Source organism: Staurois parvus, unplaced genomic scaffold, assembly GCF_062004578.1.
Source record: "Staurois parvus isolate SC_StPar_1 unplaced genomic scaffold, SC_StPar_1.0 ptg001181l, whole genome shotgun sequence".
In the NCBI taxonomy this organism is placed as follows: Eukaryota; Metazoa; Chordata; class Amphibia; order Anura; family Ranidae; genus Staurois; species Staurois parvus.
Window position 1 is genome coordinate 545,844 of NW_028318977.1, and position 24,685 is coordinate 570,528.

Consider the following 24,685-nt stretch of genomic DNA (forward strand, 5'->3'; position numbering starts at 1 on the left):
ATTGTGGCTAATTGTTTAGGAAATCACTGTTAGAGATTGCGACCTGGTATTACCATTAGAGTCTCTAAATGCTGATTTCAACCATTTCAGGATGTTCCACCGGTGTGCATTCTTCTGCTCACATCACTGTGTTTGCTGAAATTTTTCAGTATTTGAAAAATCTAGATGACTTTAAACTCATCCGAAAGTTGGTGGAAAATTTTAACAGCCCATCCAATGTAGTCAATATTGACCTTTACTCCTATGACCCGGGGATGCTGCGGAATTATGTCCGTGAGAATCAGGCCCTTGGAGCAGCTCATTTTTCTGCGACAAAGGATTACATCATAACGTATATAAACTCCATGATATGGCAGCCACCAACCAACACCGAGCGCACGTCTCATATCCTCATCCTGCTCTTAGACAAATACTATCCACACATATTCATGTACCCCAAAATCCAAAAACTGAAGAGAGCCGGGGTGGAGATCTTCACATTGGTGTATGGTGTACTTAAACTTCATGAGATGGATGAAGTGGCATCATACCCATCAGGGTGGCACTCATACAGTCGGATGAACTTCCAGAGCAGTGATAGTGCTGCCGATGTCCTCACAAGATCCGTGTGTCGGAGTATTGAGGAGAAGGAACGCATGGCAAAGAAAGCACGTGAGTACACCAATCCAAAAATTGTATTACTTTAGCTTAGTTTTCTTCCTTCTCCACTGTGTATTATCTCCCCCAGACTTTCTATGGCTGCCATCTGCACTGTTCTACTCCTCCACCAGGGGCGGACTGACCATTTGAGCACTCAGGCACTGCCCGAGGGCCTGGGGTCAGTGGGGGGCCCCATGAGATGCTCCTGGTACCTTTCATTGGCTTTTTCATAGGCTTTTTTGGGCGTGGGTGAGGACACAGGGGCCCCATTATCCCCTATTGCCCGGGGGCCCAATGAGTTGTCAGTCCGCCCCTGTCCTCCACTGTGTCTCCTTCTCTCCCTGGCCCTGTGCTGCCACCTGTACTGTTCTTCTCCTCCACTGTGTCTCCTTCTCCAGAGGCTCTGTGTTGCCTCCTGCACTGACTCCTTCTTAATTGTGTCTCCTTTTCTCACTGGCTCTGTGCAGCCATCTGCACTGTTCTCCTCCTCCACTTTTTCTTTATCCTCCCTCTGGCTCTGTGCTGCCAACAACACTATTCACCTCCACCAATGTGACTCCTTCTCTCTCTGGCTCTGTGTCAACAAATGCACTGTTCCCCTCCTCCGCCATGTCTCCTTCTCTCCCATCTCCTTATTCTCTGTCTCTGTATGGCTATCTACAATGTCCTCCACCACTGTGTCAATTCTCTCCCTGGCTCTGTGTTGCCATCTGCATTTTTCCCATCCTCCACTGTTTCTCCTTCTCCCCTTCTCCTCCTTCTGCCCTGATGCCACCTGCACTGTTCTATTCCACCACTGTGTCTACTTCTCTCCCTGGCTCTGTGATGCCACCTGCACTGTTCCTCTCCTCCACCGTGTCTCCTCCTCCCCAAGGGTCTGTGTCGCCCTCTGTACTGTTCTTCTTGTCTACTGTGTCTCCTTCTCCCCCTGGGTCTGTGTGGCCATCTGCACCATTCTTCTTGTCCACGGTGTCTCCTTCTCCCCCTGAGTCTGTGTTGCCATCTGCACTGTTCCCCTTCCCCACTGTTTTGCCTTCTCCTTCTCATCCTGGTTCCAGGCTGTAATCTGCATTGTTCCCATCCTCCACTGTTTCTCCTTCTCCCCCTGATTCTGTGCTGCCACCTGCACTGTTCTACTCCACCACTGTGTCTACTTCTCTCCCTGGCTCTGTGATGCCACCTGCACTGTTCCTCTCCTCCACCATGTTTCTTTCTCCCCCTGGGTCTATGTGGCCACCTGCATTGTTCCTCTTGTCCACCATGTCTCCTCCTCCCCTGGGTCTGTGTGGCCATCTGTACTGTTCCTCTCGTCCACTATATCTCCTTCTCCCCCTGGGTTTGTGTGGTCATTTGCACTGTTCCACTGATCCACCAAGTCTCCTTCTCCCCCTGGGTCTGTGTGGTCATCTGCACTGTTCCTCTCGTCCACCATTTCTCCTTCTCCCCCTGGCCATCTGTACTGTTCCTCTCGTCCACCATGTCTCCTTCTCCCCCTGGGTCTGTGTGGCCATCTGCACTGTTGCTCTCGTCCACCATGTCTCCTTTTCCCCCTGGGTCTTTGTAGCCATCTGCACTGTTCCTCTTGTCCACCATTTCTCCTTCTCCCCATGGGTCTGTGTGGCCATCTGCATTGTTCCTCTCATCCACTAAGTCTCCTTTTTCCCCTGGCTCTGTGTGGCCATCTGTACTGTTCCTCTCGTCCACCATGTCTCCTTCTCCCCCTGGGTCTGTGTAGCCATCTGTACTGTTCCTCTCCTCCACTGTGTCTCCATCTTCCTTGCTCTGTGAGGCCACCTGCACTGTTTCCCTTATAAGGATTATGATTGGGTAGGTGTTGATGCCAACTTGTACAGTCCCCACCCCATGTTTTCTTGGATAAGACAATTACCCACCTGTTGTAGGGTTACCTCTCCACCATATTGTGTCCTACTCTTAGCCTGAGGCCCATTCTCAACCATAGGCCTTAATATTTATAAAATAAAGGAATGCGCACACATAAAAAGCAGAGAGGATCAACGTACCTTCTATAGTGCCTTGGTCTGTTCCCAACAGCCCTTCTATAGCTTTCCCAGCCGGGCACACGCCCAGATGTACTGGGCACATGCACTTCCAAGTTTCCACCACTGCTCACTACACAGATGACTTGTCCCCCTTGCCTGGGACTTCAGCACTGTGAAGGACTGTAGATGGGCTTCACTGGAGACTAGGTCCCATGCCACATCCAACTAGGCTTCTCTCATCACTAGCATACAGTATATGTGGGCACTAACTTGACCTGTTACATCACTAGCAGAAGGCCTCCTATAAAAGGGGAACTAACACCTGGTTCTAACTTTCCCTTTACCATACTATAATGGGAGCAGAACCACATACTGGCAGGAAAACTAACTGTACCTGCTAACACCCTCCTCTACTATGTCTCCTTCTTTTCTTGGCTTTGCACTGTGTCTCTTTCTCCCCATGGCTCTGTTTGGCAGGCTGTATGTTGCCATCTGCACTGCAACTTTGCACTACCAAAATTTCTCTGAATATTGGAAAATTTTGACAAAAATTTCACGTAAATGCATTGAAGTTTCTGGAAATGGCTAAATGATGGTATTTGTGGTGGCTTAAATGACTCTAGAAGGTTACAGAAGTTACTTTTATCTATCATGGATCCAACCCTAATACTTACGATAACCTTACAAAGCCATGTTAAGATTAGTTTTAGGCTTGGGATGGCACGCTGACATGGTGATCACGTGGCTTTGTTTAAAAACAAACCCTTGTCATTATACATACATACAGAATAAGTCAAGAATAGAGAATTCTGAGGTTTCCTGTGTTTCTCCCTCCCCCTTATCAACATTCGAATGCGATTGTTACATAAAACCTTTCTATTTCATGATATAGTTTATGTTAGATTCATTGATATCCTCACTGGATCTCTGTACATTTCTATGAAATGCAAGCAAATTATGGCTGGTGGGAGCTGCACATAGCTTCCTGAGAACATCACAACATGTCACCTCAGTACTCTCAAGATCCCCCAGTCCTGATGCAAGCAGTGGGCTGTCACATTGGAGGTATAATGCAAATATTGAATTGCCTTGATGGGTGTCAGTCTGGAGGAGTGGGTGTTCCCAGGCAGGCTGTACTTGCATGCAGACTGCCATAAGCAATGCCCACATGTGATGCTAAGTCTCCATGATTGAAATGAAATGGGTGGGCAGGGACTGTCAGGCTTGCGTGATAAGAGCTATTCCATTTCCGGGAAAAACTGACATCCCCATCCCTTCCTTCCACCCTAGTGCAACCCATTCACAATTAGAAATAGATTCCAGGCCCCTTTTTTTTTAACAGAATCTGTCATCTTATGATCCTCCATGGTGCCTCTTCCATGAATGACCCAAAGCTGTAGTCTAGGCCAGAAGCCTACTGGTCTTGTTGAAAACCCTTTCCTTGTGGAGATGCCACCATGTCACCAGGCAACAGCATTTATTCCAGAAGAAACAAGTGGATACTGCTCCAGGAAGGGGAAATTTCTTTCAGTCTTGAATAAAGTTCCTCCAGCGCTAAATTGATGACCTGTTGTTTGTTTGTTCCAGTGGGCTCTGGAGTTTTGAAAATGTTTTGAATGATAATAATTTGAACAAAGCAGCACAGAGATGATGGCAGTCTAGAACAACACTCTTTCGACCTGTAATGAACGAGTTGTGATGAATTTGTACAGGAAGCCTTTATTGGGGGGATTATTCTATGAGCAAATTTGGGACCCCCCCAAAGAATGTCATTAAAGGGATCCCTGTGGGACAATTCCTTGGGCTCCGTAGGATTTGTAGTAGCCAGGAAGACTTTCAGGCGCAATTTGCCAATGTACAACCAGTTCTTACAGTGGGGATATTCCAAGCAGTTGGTCAATAGGGCTCAACAAGGGTCCTTCTCATGCTGGCAGGGAACATGCCTTATTACTTAGGCTCTGGTTAAATTGTAAGGCTTTGCACATCTTTTTTGTTTGATGCACCTAAAACCTATTCAGCTGATTTTAACTGAACATTCAACTGGCCTTTAATAATAGGGTATCTGATTGTGAATGTGTTCAATATGATTTTGTAATTTTTGTGAAACATACAGCACCTTTAAATGTACCTGTTAGCTCTTTCAAGGAACACTCCATCATATATGTAATATTCACTGGGATAGACAACTGAAGTTCAGCCCTGTACTAGAGACTTTGGCAGCAGACACATTTGGGCCGGGGTTCAACACATCCTGGAAAAGGTGTATTATAACAAAGACAAGAGGGACCTTTCATGGTGTGTACTGGTATGTGGATTGTGATAGACAATGAAAACTGTTGTGTAGTACCATTGTCACCTGACCCTGAAGAATTACTTTGTCCATCACATATTTGAGATTCCCTTTATAAATGATGGTATCCATACTGAAGGTCATCTGTGCCAAATGGTGAGTGGACTTTGTGTTGAAATGCTCAGACGGACTCCTTGACAATTCCACCACATTTCTACCAGTGACAAACATATGAGATTCTGTGTCTTCAACCTGAAATTATCTACTGCCAGTAAGCCATTGATCACCTGTGAAGATCCTGGATGTGATGTCTGGTTATGGTGTCCAAGCATTGACGAACTTAAATTGTTGAGTGACAGAGACCTAGAACTTGGAGTACAGAACTTTTGGACCTCCAAGTTTTGACTCTTACAGGCACTTACAGGCTGCATTTCTCAAAGGTAGTGCTTGGAACTCTAGAACATATGGCTTGCATTTTTATTGTCTCAGATCGAGGAGTCTCTGGATCAATCAGAAGACATGGCTATGGACAACCAGAGGGATTTAGCAGAAGCAGAGCCTCAGTTGGTGTGAAGAGGCTGAGAGGTTTTTTCCACGTAAGTTTCCTGGAAGGTTATAGTATTTGCAGTGCAGGTTCATGTGGCATTTAGGTCAAACAAATATCAGAGCTAAGCTCAAAGTTTCCCCTTAACCAGATGATAAACAGAACCTCTGTCCCCTTCAATAAAAATACCTGTGACAGGAGATGACCCTCCACAGTCACTCTGTGATCCTCAATCATGTCACTTCTTATCTTCCTGGTCACCGCTGCATCCTGCTTGTCAGTAAGTGCTCTAGGTAAGTCTTGTGTCAGCAGATCAACTTGTCAGGTAATTGGTAGATAGTCCTTTGCATAGACAAAAAAAAGACAGACTGTGTAGATAACAGAAAATCACCCATATGTTCTACACTGGTAGAGAAATCTGCTCCTCTAGAGGTTGTCACTGGTGGGTAAATCCACTGCTGTCGGTGTGATCACCATTGAGAACTGGTGTTCTTGTGGGCAGTAGGAGTATAACTGGTGATCTGGAAAGCAGTGATAACTTACCCACTTTTCTAGTTATGTTAGGATATCTTGTGCTCTACAAGCAGCCACTATTCCCATATCTCAAGAGATGATCAGTGGTGGGGTATCTGATGTTCTAGAAGTGAGTTTTGGTGGTGTATCTTGTGTTACAAAGATGATTAGTTGCAGGGTAGCTGATGTTCTAGAAATAGGTTTTGGTGGAGTATCTGGCATTCCAGATGTAATCATTGATGTGATTATATGATGTTCTAGAAGTGAGTTTTGTTAAAGTACCTGGAGTTCTAGAGGTGATCTAGCAGTGTGGTATTTGATGTTCTAGAAGTAAAATTTTGGGGGAGTATCTGGTGTTCCAGAGGTGATCAGTGGTGGTGTGTCTGATGTTCTAAAAGTGCATTTTGGTGGAGTATCTTGTATTACAAAGATGATCAGTTGCGGGGTAGCTGATGTTCTAGAAATAGGTTTTGGTGGAGTATCTGGGATTCCAAATGTAATCATTGATGTGATTATATGATGTTCTAGAAGTGAGTTTTGTTAAAGTACCTGGAGTTCTAGAGGTGATCAATGGTGGGGTATCTGATGTTCTAGAAGTGAGTTTTTGTGGAGTATCATGTGTTCTAAAGGTAATCAGTGGTGGGGTATCTGGTGTTCTAGAAGTGGGTTTTGGTGGAAAAAATCTAGTGTTCTAGAAATGATCAGAGTTGATGTTCTAGAGGTGATTTGTTTGGTGGAGAAATGTATGTTCTTGAGATAATCTCATGGTCTCCACAGATGAACTCAGCCTGTAGTGGTATAGACATTACCACTGATGTGGTGTCTGATGTTTTAGACACGTGTGGATTATATGGTAACATTCAGGTGGTTATGGGTGGAGATTAACTGTCCTGTTGGCATTCCAGGCTGTTCCAACGGAGTGCCCTCTTCTGCTCACATCATCATATATGCTGATGTTTTCGAATACATGAGCCATCTAGGTGACTTTCAGATTATCCAAAAGTTGGCGGAAGCTTTCAACAGTTCCTCCAATGAAGTCAAGATTGAGCTTTATTCATATGACCCCAAAAAGCTGGGAAAATGGGTCAGTGAGAATCAGGCCCTTGGAACAGCTGTTTACTCTGTGACTAATGATTACATCATAACATATATAAACTCCATGACGTGGCAGCCATCGGCCACCACCAAGCGCAAGTCACATATCCTTATCTTGATTTTGAAGAGCATTTATCCGCACATATTCATGAAGCCTAAAATCCACAAGCTGAAGAGGGCTGGGTTCCAGGTCTTCACGCTGGTCTATGGTGCACTGAGAGAATTTGAGCTGGAGGAAGTGGCCTCATACCCAGCAGAGTGGCATTCGTACAGCCGGATGAACTTCCAGAGCAGTGATAGTGCTGCCGATGCCCTTGTGAGATCCGTGTGTCGAAGTATTGAGGCAAAGGAACACGTAGCAAAGAAAGAGCGTGAGTACACATGTGTGCTAATATTTCTTCTCTGTAAATACACAAGATGGCGGGTTCTGCACCAGGATTGCATTATTTGTTCCTCTCAGTTCCATCTGACTTACAATAATGGTATCTAGTATGATGTGAGCTACTTCTGCAGGACAGGTCCATATTGGAAAGCTGCTTCAGATATGATTCTTACCATGTTTGAGCTCTTCTTGTTTTATTGGAACACAACAAGAACACAGGGACATGACAAAACCTCAGAACCATGTAGTTCCATTAGGAAAGCAACAAACACAACTCTACCCCCTAGTGGCAGAACTGATAATCACAGTATAAGATATGAGAATGGTTGTTGCACCTACAGTATGTCTGTTTAACCACTTGCCCTCCAGAGGATTTACCCCCCTTAATGACCACGCCTCTTTTTGCTACTCGGTGCTGCACTAATTCAACTGATAATTGCGCGGTCATGCAATGCTGCACCCAAACGAAATTTACGTCATTTTTTTCACACAAATAGAGCTTTCTTTCGGTGTAATTTGATCACCTGTGCACTTTTTATTTTTCACGCTATAAACAAAAAAAGGCCAAAAATTTTGAAGAAAAACAATATTTTTTACTTTCAGCTATAAAAAATATATAGTAAACTCAAAGTTGGTTATAAATTTAGGCCAAAATGTATTCTGCTACATGTTTTTGGTAAAAAAATCCCAATAAGTGTATATTGATTGCTTTGTGTGGAAGTTATAGCGTCTACAAACTATGGTATAAATACTGCAATTTACGCCATTTTTCTGCTATACAGCGCTGCGCTAGTTTAACGGACAATTGCGCGGTCATGCAATACGGTACATAAATGAAATTTACATCCTTTTTTTCCCCACAAATTGGGCTTTCTTTTGGTGGTATTTGATCGCCTGTGCGGTTTTTATTTTTTGTGCTATAAAAAAAAAAGCTGACAATTTTGAGGAAAAAAAAACAATATTTTGGACTTTTTTGCTATAAAACATGTCCAGTAAAAAAAAATGCAAAAATCAAATTTAGTCATAAATTTCTGCCAAAATGCATTCTGCGACATGTCTTTGCTAAAAAAAACCCAATACGTGTAAATTAATTGGTTTACGTGAAAGTTATAGCGTTTACAAATGGCGGGAAAGATACTGGGATTTTTAGGGTTTTTTTTATACTAATAATGGCGGCGATCAGCGAATTATGGCGGCGATCAGGGACTTATGGCAGCGACCAGCGACTTATGGCGGGACTGCGGCGGACATTCTGACATTGGGGGGTACTGACTTGGGGTCACTGACATCCCCAAAAACACTAATACAGTGATCAGTGCAAAAAAAAAAACACTGACACTGTACTAATGGCACTGGGGAGGAAGGGGTTAACTTTATTTTTCAGGGAAGGGTTATAGGAGTGAGGGGAGTGTTTTACTAGGGGGCGGGGTGTGTACTGGGTGGGACAAGGCTGATCGAGAAAGAGAAACTGTTCTTTCTCGATCAGCTCATCCTCGAGCTGACAGGGAAGTCACAGACAGCACAGCTACTGCAGCTGTGCTCTCTGTCACTGTTTGCCGCCGATCGCCGGGAAACAGCCACTAAGGAACGGCTGTGACCCGGCGACTCACATCTGCGGCGGTGATCGGCGGGACAGATAGGGCGGCGGCGTGCCTCGCGCGCACCCCCTATTTGTTTACAAAACACACGTTTTAAAATGTGGTTTTGCCTGCGAGTGCCGCCCTGCCGCCGTATATGTACAGTGGCTGGGCGGCAAGTGGTTAAACAGCATGCTAACATGGCAAACAACTGTAACCAACCACTGAGCTATCAGGAATCAAGGCCACTAGTTGGCAATGAGTTTTGATGAATTCATCAACTGTCCGCTATTAGCTCCCTTCTTCCCATCTCCATAACCCCTCTCCTTTCATCCCCATATCATAAATGGAAGGTGTCCAGCAAGGGTGAATTGGGCAAGGCTGACAACACTGTTTGGTATTTCAGTGCAGCAGAGCCAGAGCTCAAAAGAAGGCTCTTGGAGTTCACTGGATTTTTGTCAGATCTATAAGCAGGGGCAGACTGACAACTCATGGGGCCCCCTGAAAACACATCTCTTCAGAGAAGCCTACCCAGCCCTCACCTAATTGCTGATCTCCTCCGCTCTTCCCACCACTCCATCCCCCACAGCTATTTCCTTCTGTACCTCTACCCCCTCCCTCCTAGATTGTAAGCTCCAAGGAGCAGGGCCCTCGAACCCCTCGTGTATCGCATTGTATTGTTACTGTACTGTCTCCCGCTATAATGTACAGCGCTGAGCAAATTATTGGCACTATATAAATACTGTATAATATTAATAATAGTAATAATCCATGGATCAATTCTGAAGATCCTGTATATGATGTCTATTTATACTGTCTTGTTGAGTTGTTGATTGACAGAAGCCTAGAACTTGGAGTACAGAACCTTTGGAACCCTTAGCTTTGCCTGATGCACATATAGTACAGGCTGGATTCCCTAAGAGCAATGCTTGGAACCCTGGAACCCATGGCTTGCATTTTCATTGTGTCGCATTGAGGAGTCTCTGGACCAGGGGCGGACTGACAACTCCTGGGGCCTCCGGGCAATAGGGGATCATGGGGCCCCTGTGTCCTTGCCCAAACTCACAAAAGCCTATGAAAAAGGTACCAGGGGCATCTCATGGGGCCCCTACTGACCCCGGACCCTCGGGCAGTGCCCGAGTTTCCAAATGGTCAGTCCACCGCTGGTAGAGGGGTACCATCACTCCGCTGAACTGGTAAAGGGGTACCCTCACTCCAATGAACTAGTAGAGGGGTACCTTCATTTCGCTGAACTGGTAAAGGGGCTCCTTTACTCAATTGAACTGGTAGAGGGGTATCATCACTCCACTGATCTGGTAGAGGGGTGTCATCACTCTTCTGAATTGGTAGAGGGGTACCCTCACTCCGCTGAACTGGTAGAGGGTACCAGTATTCGCTGTACAGCATTTTTAAAGGGAAAAAACCTTGGGAATGTTCCCACAGGCACCAACTGTCCATCCTATGTACAGTACATCCCCTCTGTTTCTGTGTTTTCCCCAACTGGGCCTGTTTTTCGGTGTAAAGGATGTAGAAATCGTATTTAGCAACCAAAGGTCTTTCCATTGTCCTTTATGCCAGACTTCTCTTTAAGGCTGAATGCTGGGTAGACAAGAAAAACACAATACCAAGGCTTCCCCAGAGTAACATTTGTATCCTCTATACATGGCAGTGCTACATTGTGACAGATGCGTCTCTGAGCCACTGCAGTGCAAATTGTGGAAATTTGTACGTGGCGTCCTACCCCTGCGCAGATCCACCTTCTTGGCATCATTTGGCTCCAGTGCTGCCGCACCCCTGCTGCTTGGAAAAGACCTTCCCCGAACACTGACCACGCTGCTCAGCCACTGACACCTTGAAAATTGCTGAAAGTAAATGGAGAAGGAGCCCATAAGTGTGAAAAAAGATGTAAAAAATAATCATTTAAAGAATTGTAAAAAAAAATAAAAACAAAAAAAAAATAAAAAAATGTAAAAGTGTTTTAAAAAAATTAAAACAGGTAAAAGAGGGTCAGTGTGTATAGGGAGGGGGGGAGCAGTGTGTAGAGATGGTGGGACAGTGTGTACAAGGGGTGAACTCAATTTGAGATAATTCCCTGGTTGGGTTTATTTTTTGTTTCCAATCAGACTAAAATGCCACGCCCAATAGGTAACAATTTAAGCACACCCACTTTTTTTTCTGCAGCGCGCTTGGCAGGTTACCATCTCCCTGGCAGGAGCCCCAATGCATTACTTAGACCAGGGGCCCATGATGCTAATAAGATGGCACTGCTTCTTTGCATATTTAACATTTTTAGGTTATTTCTGTTATCATGATTTAAAAAGGAGCCAAACAACTATTTGATAATAAATGGCTTCATATGACCATCATCCTTCAATAAAAGAGCATTTTTTGGCATGATCAGTCATATTTTCAATATCAATACCAAAATTTCCAAATTTCTGCCAGGGGATACAAACTTTTAAGCACAACTGTATATATACAAAAATAAATATACAAAAATATTGCTTAATCTAACCACTTTAAGACCAGGACTATTCTGACACTGTAAAAATTTGTATTTTTTGGCTATAAACAGGGGTCTCCAAACTTTCTAAATGAAGAGCCAGTTTAATGTCCTTCAAACTTTAGGAGAGCCGGACTGTGGCCAGTGGGAGTAGAAAATGTCTTGGTGTCAGTGGTAGTTAACAGTGCCTCATCATTGGTGTCAAATGGAGGAATAGTGTCCTATCGTTGGTGTCAGCTAGAGGAATAGTGCCCCATCATTGGTTTCAGTGGGGTAAATAGTGCTCCATCATTGGTGTCAGCTGGAGTAATAGTGCCCCATCATTGGTGTCAGTGGGAGGAATAGTGCCCATCATTGGTATCAGTGGGAGGAATAGTGCCCCATCATTGGTATCAGTGGGAGGAATAGCGCCCCATCATTGGTATCAGTGGGAGGAATAGTGTCCCATCATTGGTATCAGTGGGAGGAATAGTGCCCCATCATTGGTATCAGTGGAGGAATAGTGCCCCATCATTGGTATCAGTGGGAGGAATAGTGCCCCATCATTGGTATCAGTGGAAGGAATAGTGCCCCATCATTGGTATCAGTGGGAGGAATAGTGCCCCATCATTGGTATCAGTGGAGGAATAGTGCCCCATCATTGGTTTCAGTGGGGTAAATAGTGCTCCATCATTGGTGTCAGCTGCAGGAATAGTGCCCCATCATTGGTTTCAGTGGGGCAAATAGTGCCCCATTGTTGTTGTCAAGTGGAGGAATAGTGCCCCATCATTGGTTTCAGTAGGGCAAACTTTCTAAATGAAGAGCCAGTTAAATCTCCTTCAAACTTTAGTAGAGCTGAAGTGTGGCCAGTGGGAGTAGAAAATGTCTTGGTGTCAGTGGTAGTTAACAGTGCCCCAGGTGGAGGAATAGTGCATCATCGGTGTCAGCTGGAGGACTAGTGCCCAATCATTGGTTTCTGTGGGACAAATAGTGCCCTATCATTGGTGTCAGCTGGAGGAATAGTGCCCCATCATTGGTGTCAGCTGGAGGAATAGTGCCCCATCATTAGTGTCAGCTGAAGGAATAGTGCCCCATCGTTGGTGTCAGCTGGAGGAATAGTGCCTCATCTTTGGTGTCAGCTGGAGGAATAGTACCGCATCGTTTGTGTCAGCTGGAGGAGTAGTACCCCATCATTGGTGTCAGCTGAAGGAATAGTGCCCCATCATTGGTGTCAGCTGGAGGAATAGTGCACAATCATTGGTGTCAGCTGGAGGAATAGTGCCACATCGTTGGTGTCAGCTGGAGGAATAGTACCCCATCATTGGTGTCAGCTGGAGGAATAGTGCCCCATCATTGGTGTCAGCTGGAGTAATAGTGCCCCATCGCGTTGGTGTCATCTGGAGAAATAGTGCCCCATCATTGGTGTCAGCTGGAGGAATAGTGCCCTCTCATTAGTGTCAGTGGGAGGAATAGTGCCCCATCATTGGTGTCAGCTGGAGGACTAGTGCACAATCATTGGTTTCAGTGGGGCATATAGTGCCCCATCGTTGGTGTCAGCTGGAAGAATAGTGCCCCACCATTGGTGTCAGCTGGAGGAATAGTGCCCTATCATTGGTGTCAGCTGGAGGACTAGTGCACAATCATTGGTTTCAGTGGGGCATATAGTGCCCCATCGTTGGTGTCAGCTGGAGGAATAGTACCGCATCATTTGTGTCAGCTGCAGGAATAGTGCCCCATCATTGGTGTCAGCTGGAGTTATAGTGTCCCATCATTGGTGTCAGCTGCAGGAATAGTGCCCCATCATTGGTGTCAGCTGGAGTAATAGTGCCCCATCATGTTGGTGTCAGCTGGAGGAATAGTGCCCCATCATTGGTGTCAGCTGGAGGAATAGTGCCCCATCATTGGTATCAGTGGGAGGAATAGTGCCCCATCATTGGTATCAGTGGGAGGAATAGTGCCCCATCATTGGTATCAGTGGGAGGAATAGTGTCCCATCATTGGTATCAGTGGGAGGAATAGTGCCCCATCATTGGTGTCAGCTGGAGGAATAGTGCCCTCTCATTAGTGTCAGTGGGAGGAATAGTGCCCCATCATTTGTGTCATTGAATACTGCCTCGTTGATGTTAGTGGCAGGAACTATGCCCCACTGCTGCTGACAGTGGGGGTAATAATGGCCCAAGGGTCGGATAAAAGCAAGCAAAAGGCAGCATTCGGCCTCAGGGCCACAGTTTGCAGACCACTATGCTAGAAGATTACTTGGAACCTCCAACATTATATATTTTTTTAAGCAGTGGCCCTAGAGAATAAAATGGTGGGTGTTGCATTTTTTTTACGTCACTCACTGTTTCAAACGGAAGTTTTTTGGAAAAATACACTTTAATGAATTTTAATGCCCAAAAGCACAATATAATACCAAATTGTTTGGTAAAATATGATGATGCACAGAGTAAATAGATACCTAAGATGCCAAGCATTAAAATTGCAAACGCTCAAGGAATGGCGACAAACTACCGTACTTAAAAATCTCCATAGGTGAAGCTATAAAAGCCTTTACAGATTACCAGTTTAGAATCACACAGCAGAACTGGTGATAGAATTATTGGCCTTGCCGTGACATTCGTGACGATGCCTTACGCAACCGTGGTGGGATGGGGGCACTTTAAAAAAAAATTATATATATTTATTTATTTATTTATTTTACACTGTCTCTTTAAGTTGTTTTATAATCACTTTTATTGCTATCACAAGAGTTGAACAACATCCCTTGTAATAGCATGGGCAGTGACAGGTCCTCTCTATGGAGAGATCTGGGGTCTATTAGACCCCAGATCTCTCCTCTGCCCTTAAAATCATCTGATCAAACCAAGATTGGTTTGAACAGATGCTTTCCCGAGCCAAAAATGGGTTGTTAACATTCTAGAGAAACTAGAAGTGACAAAATACTCGTTGCTTACCATTTGGTACACCATAAAGATGATCGGGGGAAATTCGGTTCCAAATCAGCTCTATGGTAAGCTGTAGAAGCATCAGAGTAAGGACTAATATAAATGGGCTTTTGTTTGCAAACAGAGCCACTTATCTCACTTCACAAGTCTAACAGTTTGCAAAACCTGCTGGAAGGAGGTCAAAAGGAGTTCAAAAACAGGTCAGAAGGAGGTCAACTGCAGGTCAAAAATGGGTCATGATGGGGGGGGGGGGTCGAATGCATATCAAATACAGGTCAGAAGGAGGTCAATCTGAAGAAGATGAACTGCAGATCAAAAATAGGCAGGAAGAAGACCAACTACATGTTAAATGCAGGTCAGAACAAGGTCAACAGCAGAACAGAAGAAGGTCAACTGCAGGTCAAATGCACCTTTCACTAACTTCAGAATAATCTCAAGAGAGTCTAAAACTCAGGTGCACACTACATTTGCCCATAAAACAAGCCCAAAGCCCACCAACAAAGACCCTCTACATGCCCCCGCAGGGTGCCTAATTCAGCTTGATTATCATGAATTATTATTAGATGCATTCCAGAGCTGAAATTTTGTAATAACTATTTTCTCCTTTTCTATGCAGTTCTGTCTGAGGTTCGTCTGGTTGGTGGAAATGGACCTTGTCAAGGTAGGGTGGAGGTGTTCTACAACCAGACATGGGGCACACTGAGTGATGAACACTGGGGCAGACAAGCTGCTGATGTCATCTGTAGACAGCTGAAGTGTGGCCCCTCGGTGGAGGCTCTGAAAGGAGACACATTTGGGGCCGGTGTTGGCCATGTCCTAGAAAAGGTGGATTGTACTGGGGATGAGGGTGACATATCACAGTGCTTACTGGAAGCCTGGACTGAGAGAGACAATGTAAGAAGTGAGCACAGTGCTGGGGTCACCTGCCTATCCTCTGGTGAGTCCATATGAATCCTCCACTCAATGATATGTTTTATGGTCATTGCAATAATGGCGGCCTTTGCCTTGCAGGTGTCAGCAGTGTCAGGCTGGTGAATGGATCAGGTCACTGCAACGGGACTGTCGAGGTGTCTGTGGACAATGTATGGAGGAGGATCTCCCTATGGAACTTTGACTTGAGGGAGGGAGCGGTCATTTGCCGAGAGATGGGCTGTGGACCACTGGTGAAGGTGCAGGAGGTCTTTTCCACTTCTGGTACCAAGTCTGTGGAGAGATCCCGATGTTTTGGGTCTGAGTCACAGTTTTCAGAGTGCAGAATCGGTCTTTGGAAGGCTGATAATCAACTGCCGGATGTACATGCTGCCGTAGTGTGTTCAGAGACAGGTAGACACCCCTGAGAACCTGTATTTGACGTGTAACGAGAATATGAAAGAATCACCACACAACCGACTGTGGAAAATATTTTTATTAAATTGTAACTTTAAATGTGTATGGCTATTTCCTGTGCCATTTATTAAACTAAGGGTGACATCTTCCACACTTCCAAGTTGTGTGATGAATCCTTCATATTCTTGGCACTTATCTTCTGGTAAGACTTACCAATACAGCAACCAGCCATGGTGGAAGATGTGAGCGCTAAGATCTACCTGGCTGCTTGATGAGGGTTTGTGCAGTCTACCGGTATATAGAACTGGGGTAGATTCTACCTAAACTAGATCTGAGTCTAAAGAAGAATAAAAAGAGAAACAAAAAAAAAATTCTTGTGAGAAAAAGGCTGGCTCTTTTTCACTTACTCTCTTCATTTATCTTTTTCTCAAACTTTCTTTTTCTTGACTTTTTATCCAATTTTCTCCCTCTTTTTCCTTCTCCTCTTCCATCTCTTATCTTTCTCCTTGCTCTCTATTCCATTCCAGCCTCTTTTGTTGCCTTTGCTTTATCCATCCCACCATCTATCTGTTTTTACTTTCTCTTTCCTTGTCCCTTTGTGCCCCTCCATCTCTCTTTATCTCCCTATACCCCTTCATCTCTCTCTACCTTTACTGCCCCATGTCCCTGTACCTATAACCCTAAATCTCTCCATCTATACCCATTTATCTTTCTCCACTTCATCACTATATCACTCAGTTTCCCTCCATCTATAACCCTTCATCTCTCCATCTATTCGATTCCTTCTCTTTCCCTGTATACCCCTCCATCTCTCCATCTATACCCCTCCATCTTTCTCCTCTACCACTCCATGTCCCTTCATCTAAAACCCTCCATCTCTCTATCTATAACCCTCCATCTGTCCATTTATAACCCTCCATCTCTTCATCTATGAACTTCTATGTTTCTCCATCTATAGTCCTCCATCTCTCTCCATGTATAGTCCTCCATCTCTCTCCATCTATAACCTTCCATCTCTCTCCATCTATAACCTTCCATCTCTCTCCATCTATAATCTTCCATCTCTCTCCAGCTATAGCCCTTCATCTCACTTTCTCTATACCCCTCCATCGCTCTCCTGCTATACCCTCTATCTCTCCATCGACAACCCTCTATCTCTCTCCTTCTATACCCCTCCATCTCTCTCCCTCTATACTCTTCCATCTCTCCCCCTTTATACCCCTTCATCTCTCACCCTCTACATCCCTCCATCTCTCTCCCACTATAACCCTCAATTTCTCCATCTATAATCCTGCATCTCTCCCTCTATATCCCTCCATCTCTCTCCTTCTTTGCCCCTTCCATCTTTCTCCCACTATACCCTTCCATCCCTCTCCCTCTATACCGTTCCATCCCTCTCCCTCTATACCCTTCCATCTTTCTCCCTCTATACCTTTTCATTTCTCTCCCTCTATACCCCTCCATCTCTCCTACTTTATATCCCTCAACCTCTCCCTATCTCTAACTCTTCAGCTTTCTTCCACTATACTCTTCCATCTCTTTTCCTTTATATCCCTCCATCTTTCTCTATTTCCTTATAGTCCACCATTTTATCTCTATAGTCCTCCATCTCTCTCCATCTACAAGCTTCCATCTCTCTCCATCTATAACCTTCCATCTCACTTTCTCTGTACCGCTCCATCTCTCTCCCTCTATACCCTTCCATCTCTCTCCCTCTATATCCCTCCATCTCTCTCCCTCTATACCCTTCCATCTCTCTCCCTCTATACCCTTCCATCTCTTCCCCTTCGTACCCTTTCATTTCACTCCCTCTATATCCCTCCATCTCTCTCCTTCTATGCCCTTTCCATCCCTCTCCCTCTATAACCTTCCATCCCTCTCCCTTTATACCCTTCCATCTTTCTCCCTCTATAGCCTTCCATCTCCCTCTCTCTATACCCCTTCATCTCACTCCCTCTATACCCTTCCATCTCTCTCCCTTTATACCCTTCCATCTCTCTCCCTTTATACCCTTCCATCTCTCTCCCTCTATACTCCTTCATCTCTCCCTCTCTATACCCTCCTATCTCTCTCCCTATATAGCCCTCCATCTCTCTCCCACTATAACCCTGCATTTCTCCATCTACAACCCTGCATCTCTCCCTCTATATCCCTCCATCTCTCCATCTATAACCTTCCATCTCTCTTCATCTATAGTCCTTCATCTCATTTTCTCTATACCCCTCCATCTCTCTCCTGCTATAACCCTCTATCTCTCCATCAACAACCATCTATCTCTCTCCTTCTATACCCCTCCATCTCTCTCCTGCTATAACCCTCTATCTCTCCATCAACAACCCTCTATCTCTCTCCTTCTATACCCCTCCATCTCTCTCCCTTTATACCCCTCAATCTCTCTCCCTCTATACCCTTTCATCTCTCCCCCTTTATACCCCTCCATCTCTCTCCCTCTATATCCTTCCATCTCTCTCCCTTTATACCCCTTCATCTCTCACCCTCTATACCCTTCCATCTCTCCCCCTTTATACCCCTTCATCTCTCACCCTCTATATCCGTCCATTTCTCTCCCACTATAACCCTCAATTTCTCCATCTATAATCCTGCATCTCTCCCTCTATATCTCTCCATCTCTCTCCTTCTATGCCCCTTCCATCTTTCTTCTGCTATACCCTTCCATCCCTCTCCCTCTATACCCTTCCATCTTTCTCCCTCTATATCTTTCCATTTATCTCCCTCTATACCTCTCCATCCCTCTTGCTTTATAACTCTCCATCTTTCCCCATTTCTAACTCTTCCACTATACCCTTCCTTCTCTTTTCCTCTATATCCCTCCATCTCTCTCTATTTCCTTATACTCCACCATTTTTCTCCATTTATACCACTCCATGTTCCTCCATCTATACCCTTCCATCTCTCTCCATCTATATCTGTTCCTCTTAAATTCTTCTTTTCCAGTGACACCTTATACCAAAATAGCAAAATGTTGTTGAAATATTGGAATTTCCATCCAAATCTAGTTCATCCCTAAAATCACCTCATATGGGCCATCACAAAACATGAAAAAATATAATGTACATTCTAAAGGGAAATGTCTGGACCTGAGCTTCTCGCTCCTGGATGCTGACCGGGTTCAGTGGCCCAATCATGAACTGTAGAGGGGCTGCCTTTGACTGTAGCTATTTACAGCAAGGTTAGGGTCTCTGATGAACTACAAAGCATTGGCTTCAACATCCATTGCTGATGGATCCCCAAGTGTTGGATGTTGGGGTCAAACTTACAGACTCTTTCTCCATCTTTTTTCAGCAATTTCCAAGGCGTCAGTAGCTGGGGAGAGTGGTCAGTGTTCCGGAAAGGTGAAAATCTTCTCCAATGATCTGTGGAGCACAGTCTGTGCCATAGAATGGAGTTCCGCCGAAGAAGCAGTACTTTGTAAGCAACAGGGGTGCGGCCCAGCGCTGGAGCTGGTTGATGTCAAGAAGGTGGATCTGTCAAGGAGTGCAACTCCACATACAAATTTCCGCAACGTGCACTGCAGTGGCTCCGAGACGCATCTGTCGCAATGCAGCGCCGTCATGTCCACAGGATATAAATGTTACTCTGGGGAGGCCATGGTCTCGTGTTCACTATCAGGTAACATTAAATGACCAGTAACAACAGTGATACAAGAAATATAGAGACAGGCCCAAGAGTTAAGCTTGGCGTCCAGTTATGGCTGGTAAGGAACAAGATTACTGGTAAGGTTAAAAAAGGGGAGTTAGGGGTTAGGCAGTTGGTTGGGGATCAGAATGAGATTAGGTTTCAGACTGAAGGTTAGAAATTGTTTTAAACAATTAGGAGGAGTGTTGGTGTTAATGTTGTTGACATTTAAGCAAACTTCTACTCCTGTAGGGGACCTGGAAATGAATCTAGCAGGATGGAGCCATTAAGGGCTCACATTATGTATCACAAAGGAGAACAAAGAGGATGCTTTTAAAGTTAAGCAGGCCATAGACGGGGCGAAAACCGGCCGTTTTTTAAAAAAAAAAACGAAAAATTGGTCGTTCAATTGGCCGACGTTACCACCATTGGTGAAAAAAAATCGGCTGATTTTCGTCCCGTCTACGGCCGGCAAATATAATAGCAATGTCCCTGCAGAGAGCTCCGCTATTATATTTGACATTTTAAAGTATAGCAAAGTTGTATTGATACATTGTATCTATTTATATCCATTTCGGATACAGATGTTTCTATTTGGATACAAATAGATACAATGTTGCAACTGCAATACTTTTAAATGTCAAAAATAATAGCGGAGCTCTCTGCAGGGACACTCCGCTATTATTGAGATGAACTTTTCATATTGACCAAATACTTACTTTCCACCATAATTTGCAAATAAATTCTTTCCAAATCAGCCAATGTGATTGTCTGGATTTTTTCTCATTTTGTCTCTCATAGTTGAGGTCTACCTATGATGCCAATTACAGGCCTCTCTCATCTTTTTAAGTGGGAGAACTTGCACAATTGGTGGCTGACTAAATACTTTTTTGCCCCACTGTACGTCTGATCAATAATATGCACCTAGGTAGCTTCCATGCATGCAAATAATGTGAATCCCCATTCAGTACAATGGCAAGCCCTCTGATTGGCCACTTTGATCTTACATGAAAAGACTTACTATAAATAACAATTAGGGTCACTATAGTTTTTTCCCAGGTAAACAAGTAACCCTTTCACCATTTTCCATGAATTGCCCCCTGGAGTCTAATTACCATCAATAAATACTTTTTGTATGGTCAAATCACATTCGTTATCATAAGAATGTTATTTACCATACTGAATACCTCCAATGGCCAACTCCTTTCAAGTCTGACTGAGCAATCTGCATTTTATCACCCTTTGAAGTGTAACAAGTCCACCCCTAGGTTGTTGGGGTGAGGGTTAGGGGCCATGTTGCTAAGGATAAGGGTTTGGGTTAAGGGGTTAGTTTGTTAGGGTTAGGGATTAGAGTGAAGGTTAGGGGATAGGTTATTGGGGTGAGGGTTAGGGGCCATGTTGTTAAGGATAAGGGTTTGGGTTAAGTTGTTAGTTTGTTAGGGTTAGGGATTAGAGTGAAAATTAGGAGATAGGTTGTTGGGGTGAGGGTTAGGGCCATGTTGTTAAGGATAAGGGTTTTGGTTAAGGGGTTAGTTTGTTAGAGTTAGGGATTAGAGTGAAGGTTAGGGGATAGGTTGTTGGGGTGAGGGGCCATGTTGTTAAGGATAAGGGTTTGGGTTAAGGGGTTAGTTTGTTAGAGTTAGGGATTAGAGTGAAAGTTAGGGGAGAGGTTGTTGGGGTGAAGGTTAAGGGTCATGTTGTTAAGGATAAGGGTTTGGGTTAAGGGGTTAGTTTGTTAGGGTTAGGGATTAGAGTGAAGGTTAGGGGATAGGTTGTTGGGGTGAGGGTTAGGGGCCATGTTGTTAAAGATAAGGGTTTTGGTAAGGGGTTAGTTTGTTAGGGTTAGGGATTAGAGTGAAGATTAGGGGATAGGTTGTTGGGGTGAGGGTTAGGGGCCATGTTGTTAAGGATAAGGGTTTGGGTTAAGTTGTTAGTTTGTTAGGGTTAGGGATTAGAGTGAAAATTAGGAGATAGGTTGTTGGGGTGAGGGTTAGGGCCATGTTGTTAAGGATAAGGGTTTTGGTTAAGGGGTTAGTTTGTTAGAGTTAGGGATTAGAGTGAAGGTTAGGGGATAGGTTGTTGGGGTGAGGGGCCATGTTGTTAAGGATAAGGGTTTGGGTTAAGGGGTTAGTTTGTTAGAGTTAGGGATTAGAGTGAAAGTTAGGGGAGAGGTTGTTGGGGTGAAGGTCAAGGGTCATGTTGTTAAGGATAAGGGTTTGGGTTAAGGGGTTAGTTTGTTAGGGTTAGGGATTAGAGTGAAGGTTAGGGGATAGGTTGTTGGGGTGAGGGTTAGGGGCCATGTTGTTAAGGATAAGGGTTTTGGTAAGGGGTTAGTTTTTTAGAGTTAGAGATTACAGTGAAGGTTAGGGGATAGGTTGTTGGGGTGAGGGTTAGGGGCCATGTTGTTAAGGATAAGGGTTTTGGTTAAGGGGTTAGTTTGTTAGAGTTAGGGATTAGAGTGAAGGTTAGGGGATAGGTTGTTGGGGTGAAGGTTAGGGGCCATGTTGTTAAGGATAAGGGTTTTGGTAAGGGGTTAGTTTGTTAGGGTTAGGGATTAGAGTGAAAATTAGGAGATAGGTTGTTGGGGTGAGGGTTAGGGGCCATGTTGTTAAGGATAAGGGTTTTGGTTAAGGGGTTAGTTTGTTAGAGTTAGAGATTACAGTGAAGGTTAGGGGATAGGTTGTTGGGGTGAGGGTTAGAGGCCATGTGTTAAGGATAAGGGTGTTGGTTAAGGGGTTAGTTTGTTACGGTTAGAGATTAGAGTGAAGGTTAGGGGATAGGTTGTTGGGGTGAAGGTTAGGGGTCATGTTGTTAAGGATAAGGGTTTGGGTTAAGGGGTTAGTTTGTTAGGGTTAGGGATTAGAGTGAAGGTTAGGGGATAGGTTATTGGGGTGAGGGTTAGGGGCCATGTTGTTAAAGATAAGGGTTTTGGTAAGGGGTTAGTTTGTTAGGGTTATGGATTAGAGTGAAGATTAGGGGATAGGTTGTTGGGCTGAGGGTTAGGGGCCATGTTGTTAAGGATAAGGGTTTGGGTTAAGGGGTTAGTTTGTTAGGGTTAGGGATTAGAGTGAAAATTAGGAGATAGGTTGTTGGGGTGAGGGTTAGGGGCCATGTTGTTAAGGATAAGGGTTTTGGTTAAGGGGTTAGTTTGTTAGGGTTAGGGATTAGAGTGAAGGTTAGGGGATAGGTTATTGGGGTGAGGGTTAGGGGCCATGTTGTTAAAGATAAGGGTTTTGGTAAGGGGTTAGTTTGTTAGGGTTAGGGATTAGAGTGAAGATTAGGGGATAGGTTGTTGGGCTGAGGGTTAGGGGCCATGTGTTAAGGATAAGGGTGTTGGTTAAGGGGTTAGTTTGTTACGGTTAGAGATTAGAGTGAAGGTTAGGGGATAGGTTGTTGGGGTGAGGGTTAGGGGCCATGTTGTTAAGGATAAGGGTTTTGGTTAAGGGGTTAGTTTGTTACGGTTAGAGATTAGAGTGAAGGTTAGGGGATAGGTTGTTGGGGTGAGGGTTAGGGGCCATGTTGTTAAGGATAAGGGTTTTGGTTAAGGGGTTAGTTTGTTAGAGTTAGAGATTACAGTGAAGGTTAGGGGATAGGTTGTTGGGGTGAGGGTTAGAGGCCATGTGTTAAGGATAAGGGTGTTGGTTAAGGGGTTAGTTTGTTACGGTTAGAGATTAGAGTGAAGGTTAGGGGATAGGTTGTTGGGGTGAGGGTTAGGTTCCATGTTGTTAAGGATAAGGGTTTTGGTTAAGGGGTTAGTTTGTTAGAGTTAGGGATTAGAGTGAAGGTTAGGGGATAGGTTGTTGGGGTGAAGGTTAGGGGTAGAGATGAGCGAATCGAAGTATCCGAAGTGGAATTCGAGTCAAATATCGGAAAAATTTCGATTCGTGCCGAATCCGAAAAATAGCCTAATTCGGACGCGCGAATCGAAATTTTTCAGAAAATGGCGGCTGACATGTGCGGCGACGGAGCGGGGATGCCTGGGAAGGCGCGCAGACAAGGCGCGCTGACCCATAATGCATTCCTCAACGACATGTGATCGCATCAGCCAATCAGCAGCCAGCCAGCCAGCACTGTGTAATGGTCGAGCTATAAATAGCGGCCATTTTGGAATTCTTCATTTGCCTGCAGTCATTGAACAGAGGCAGACCGCTCTGTACTAGGGACAGGGACAGAGTTAGGGCCACAGAAACGATAATTGGGGACAGAGAAAAGTTACTTAGGGACAGAGAACCATTACTCAGGGACACAGACTTGTTAATGAGGGCCACAGAATCGTTATTTAGGGACAAAGAAACGCTAGTTAGGGCCACAGAATTCATATTCAGGGACAGACAGAATTGTTACTCAGTGCCAGAGAATTGTTACTTAGGGCCACAGAAACGTTATTAGGGCCACAGAATTTTTACTCAGGGACAGACAGAATTGTTACTGAGTGCCAGAGAATTGTTACTCAGGGACAGACAGAATTGTTACTGAGTGCCAGAGAATTGTTACTTAGGGCCACAGAAACTTTACTTAGGGCCACAGAATTTTTACTCAGGGACAGACAGAATTGTTACTGAGTGCCAGAGAATTGTTACTCAGGGACAGACAGAATTGTTACTGAGTGCCAGAGAATTGTTACTCAGGGCCCCAGAAACTTTACTTAGGGCCACAGAATTTTTACTCAGGGACAGACAGAATTGTTACTGAGTGCCAGAGAATTGTTACTCAGGGACAGACAGAATTGTTACTGAGTGCCAGAGAATTGTTACTTAGGGCCACAGAAACTTTACTTAGGGCCACAGAATTGTTACTCGCACAGACACAGAATTGTTACTCGCACAGACACAGAATTGTTACTGAAGGCCACAGAACTGTTACTTAGGGCCACAGAATTGTTACTCGCACAGACACAGAATTGTTACTCGCACAGACACAGAATTGTTACTCAGGGCCACAGAACTGTTACTTAGGGACAAAGAAACGCTAGTTAGGGCCACAGAATTCATACTCAGGGACAGACAGAATTGTTACGGAGTGCCAGAGAATTGTTACTCAGGGCCACAGAAACTTTACTTAGGGCCACAGAATTTTTACTCAGGGACAGACAGAATTGTTACTGAGTGCCAGAGAATTGTTACTCAGGGACAGACAGAATTGTTACGGAGTGCCAGAGAATTGTTACTCAGGGCCACAGAAACTTTACTTAGGGCCACAGAATTTTTACTCAGGGACAGACAGAATTGTTACTGAGTGCCAGAGAATTGTTACTCA

The 24,685-nt window shown here is 44.6% G+C and overlaps 1 protein-coding gene across 2 annotated transcripts in view; it reads left to right on the forward strand.

The window, feature by feature from the left end:
• LOC149438544 (antigen WC1.1-like) overlaps window positions 1-24,685 on the forward strand; it is a 50,793-nt gene that overhangs the window by 1,667 nt on the left and 24,441 nt on the right. Inside the window, exons 2-5 of one of the 2 annotated variants that reach the window (XM_089659668.1) lie at window positions 91-651; window positions 15,084-15,404; window positions 15,479-15,790; window positions 19,097-19,423. In XM_089659668.1, the coding sequence (XP_089515794.1) occupies window positions 91-651; window positions 15,084-15,404; window positions 15,479-15,790; window positions 19,097-19,423 (1,521 nt within the window). Of the gene's footprint in view, window positions 1-90; window positions 652-6,938; window positions 7,453-15,083; window positions 15,405-15,478; window positions 15,791-19,096; window positions 19,424-24,685 lie in introns of those variants that run through there. The other variant, XM_089659669.1, reaches the window with a different exon arrangement.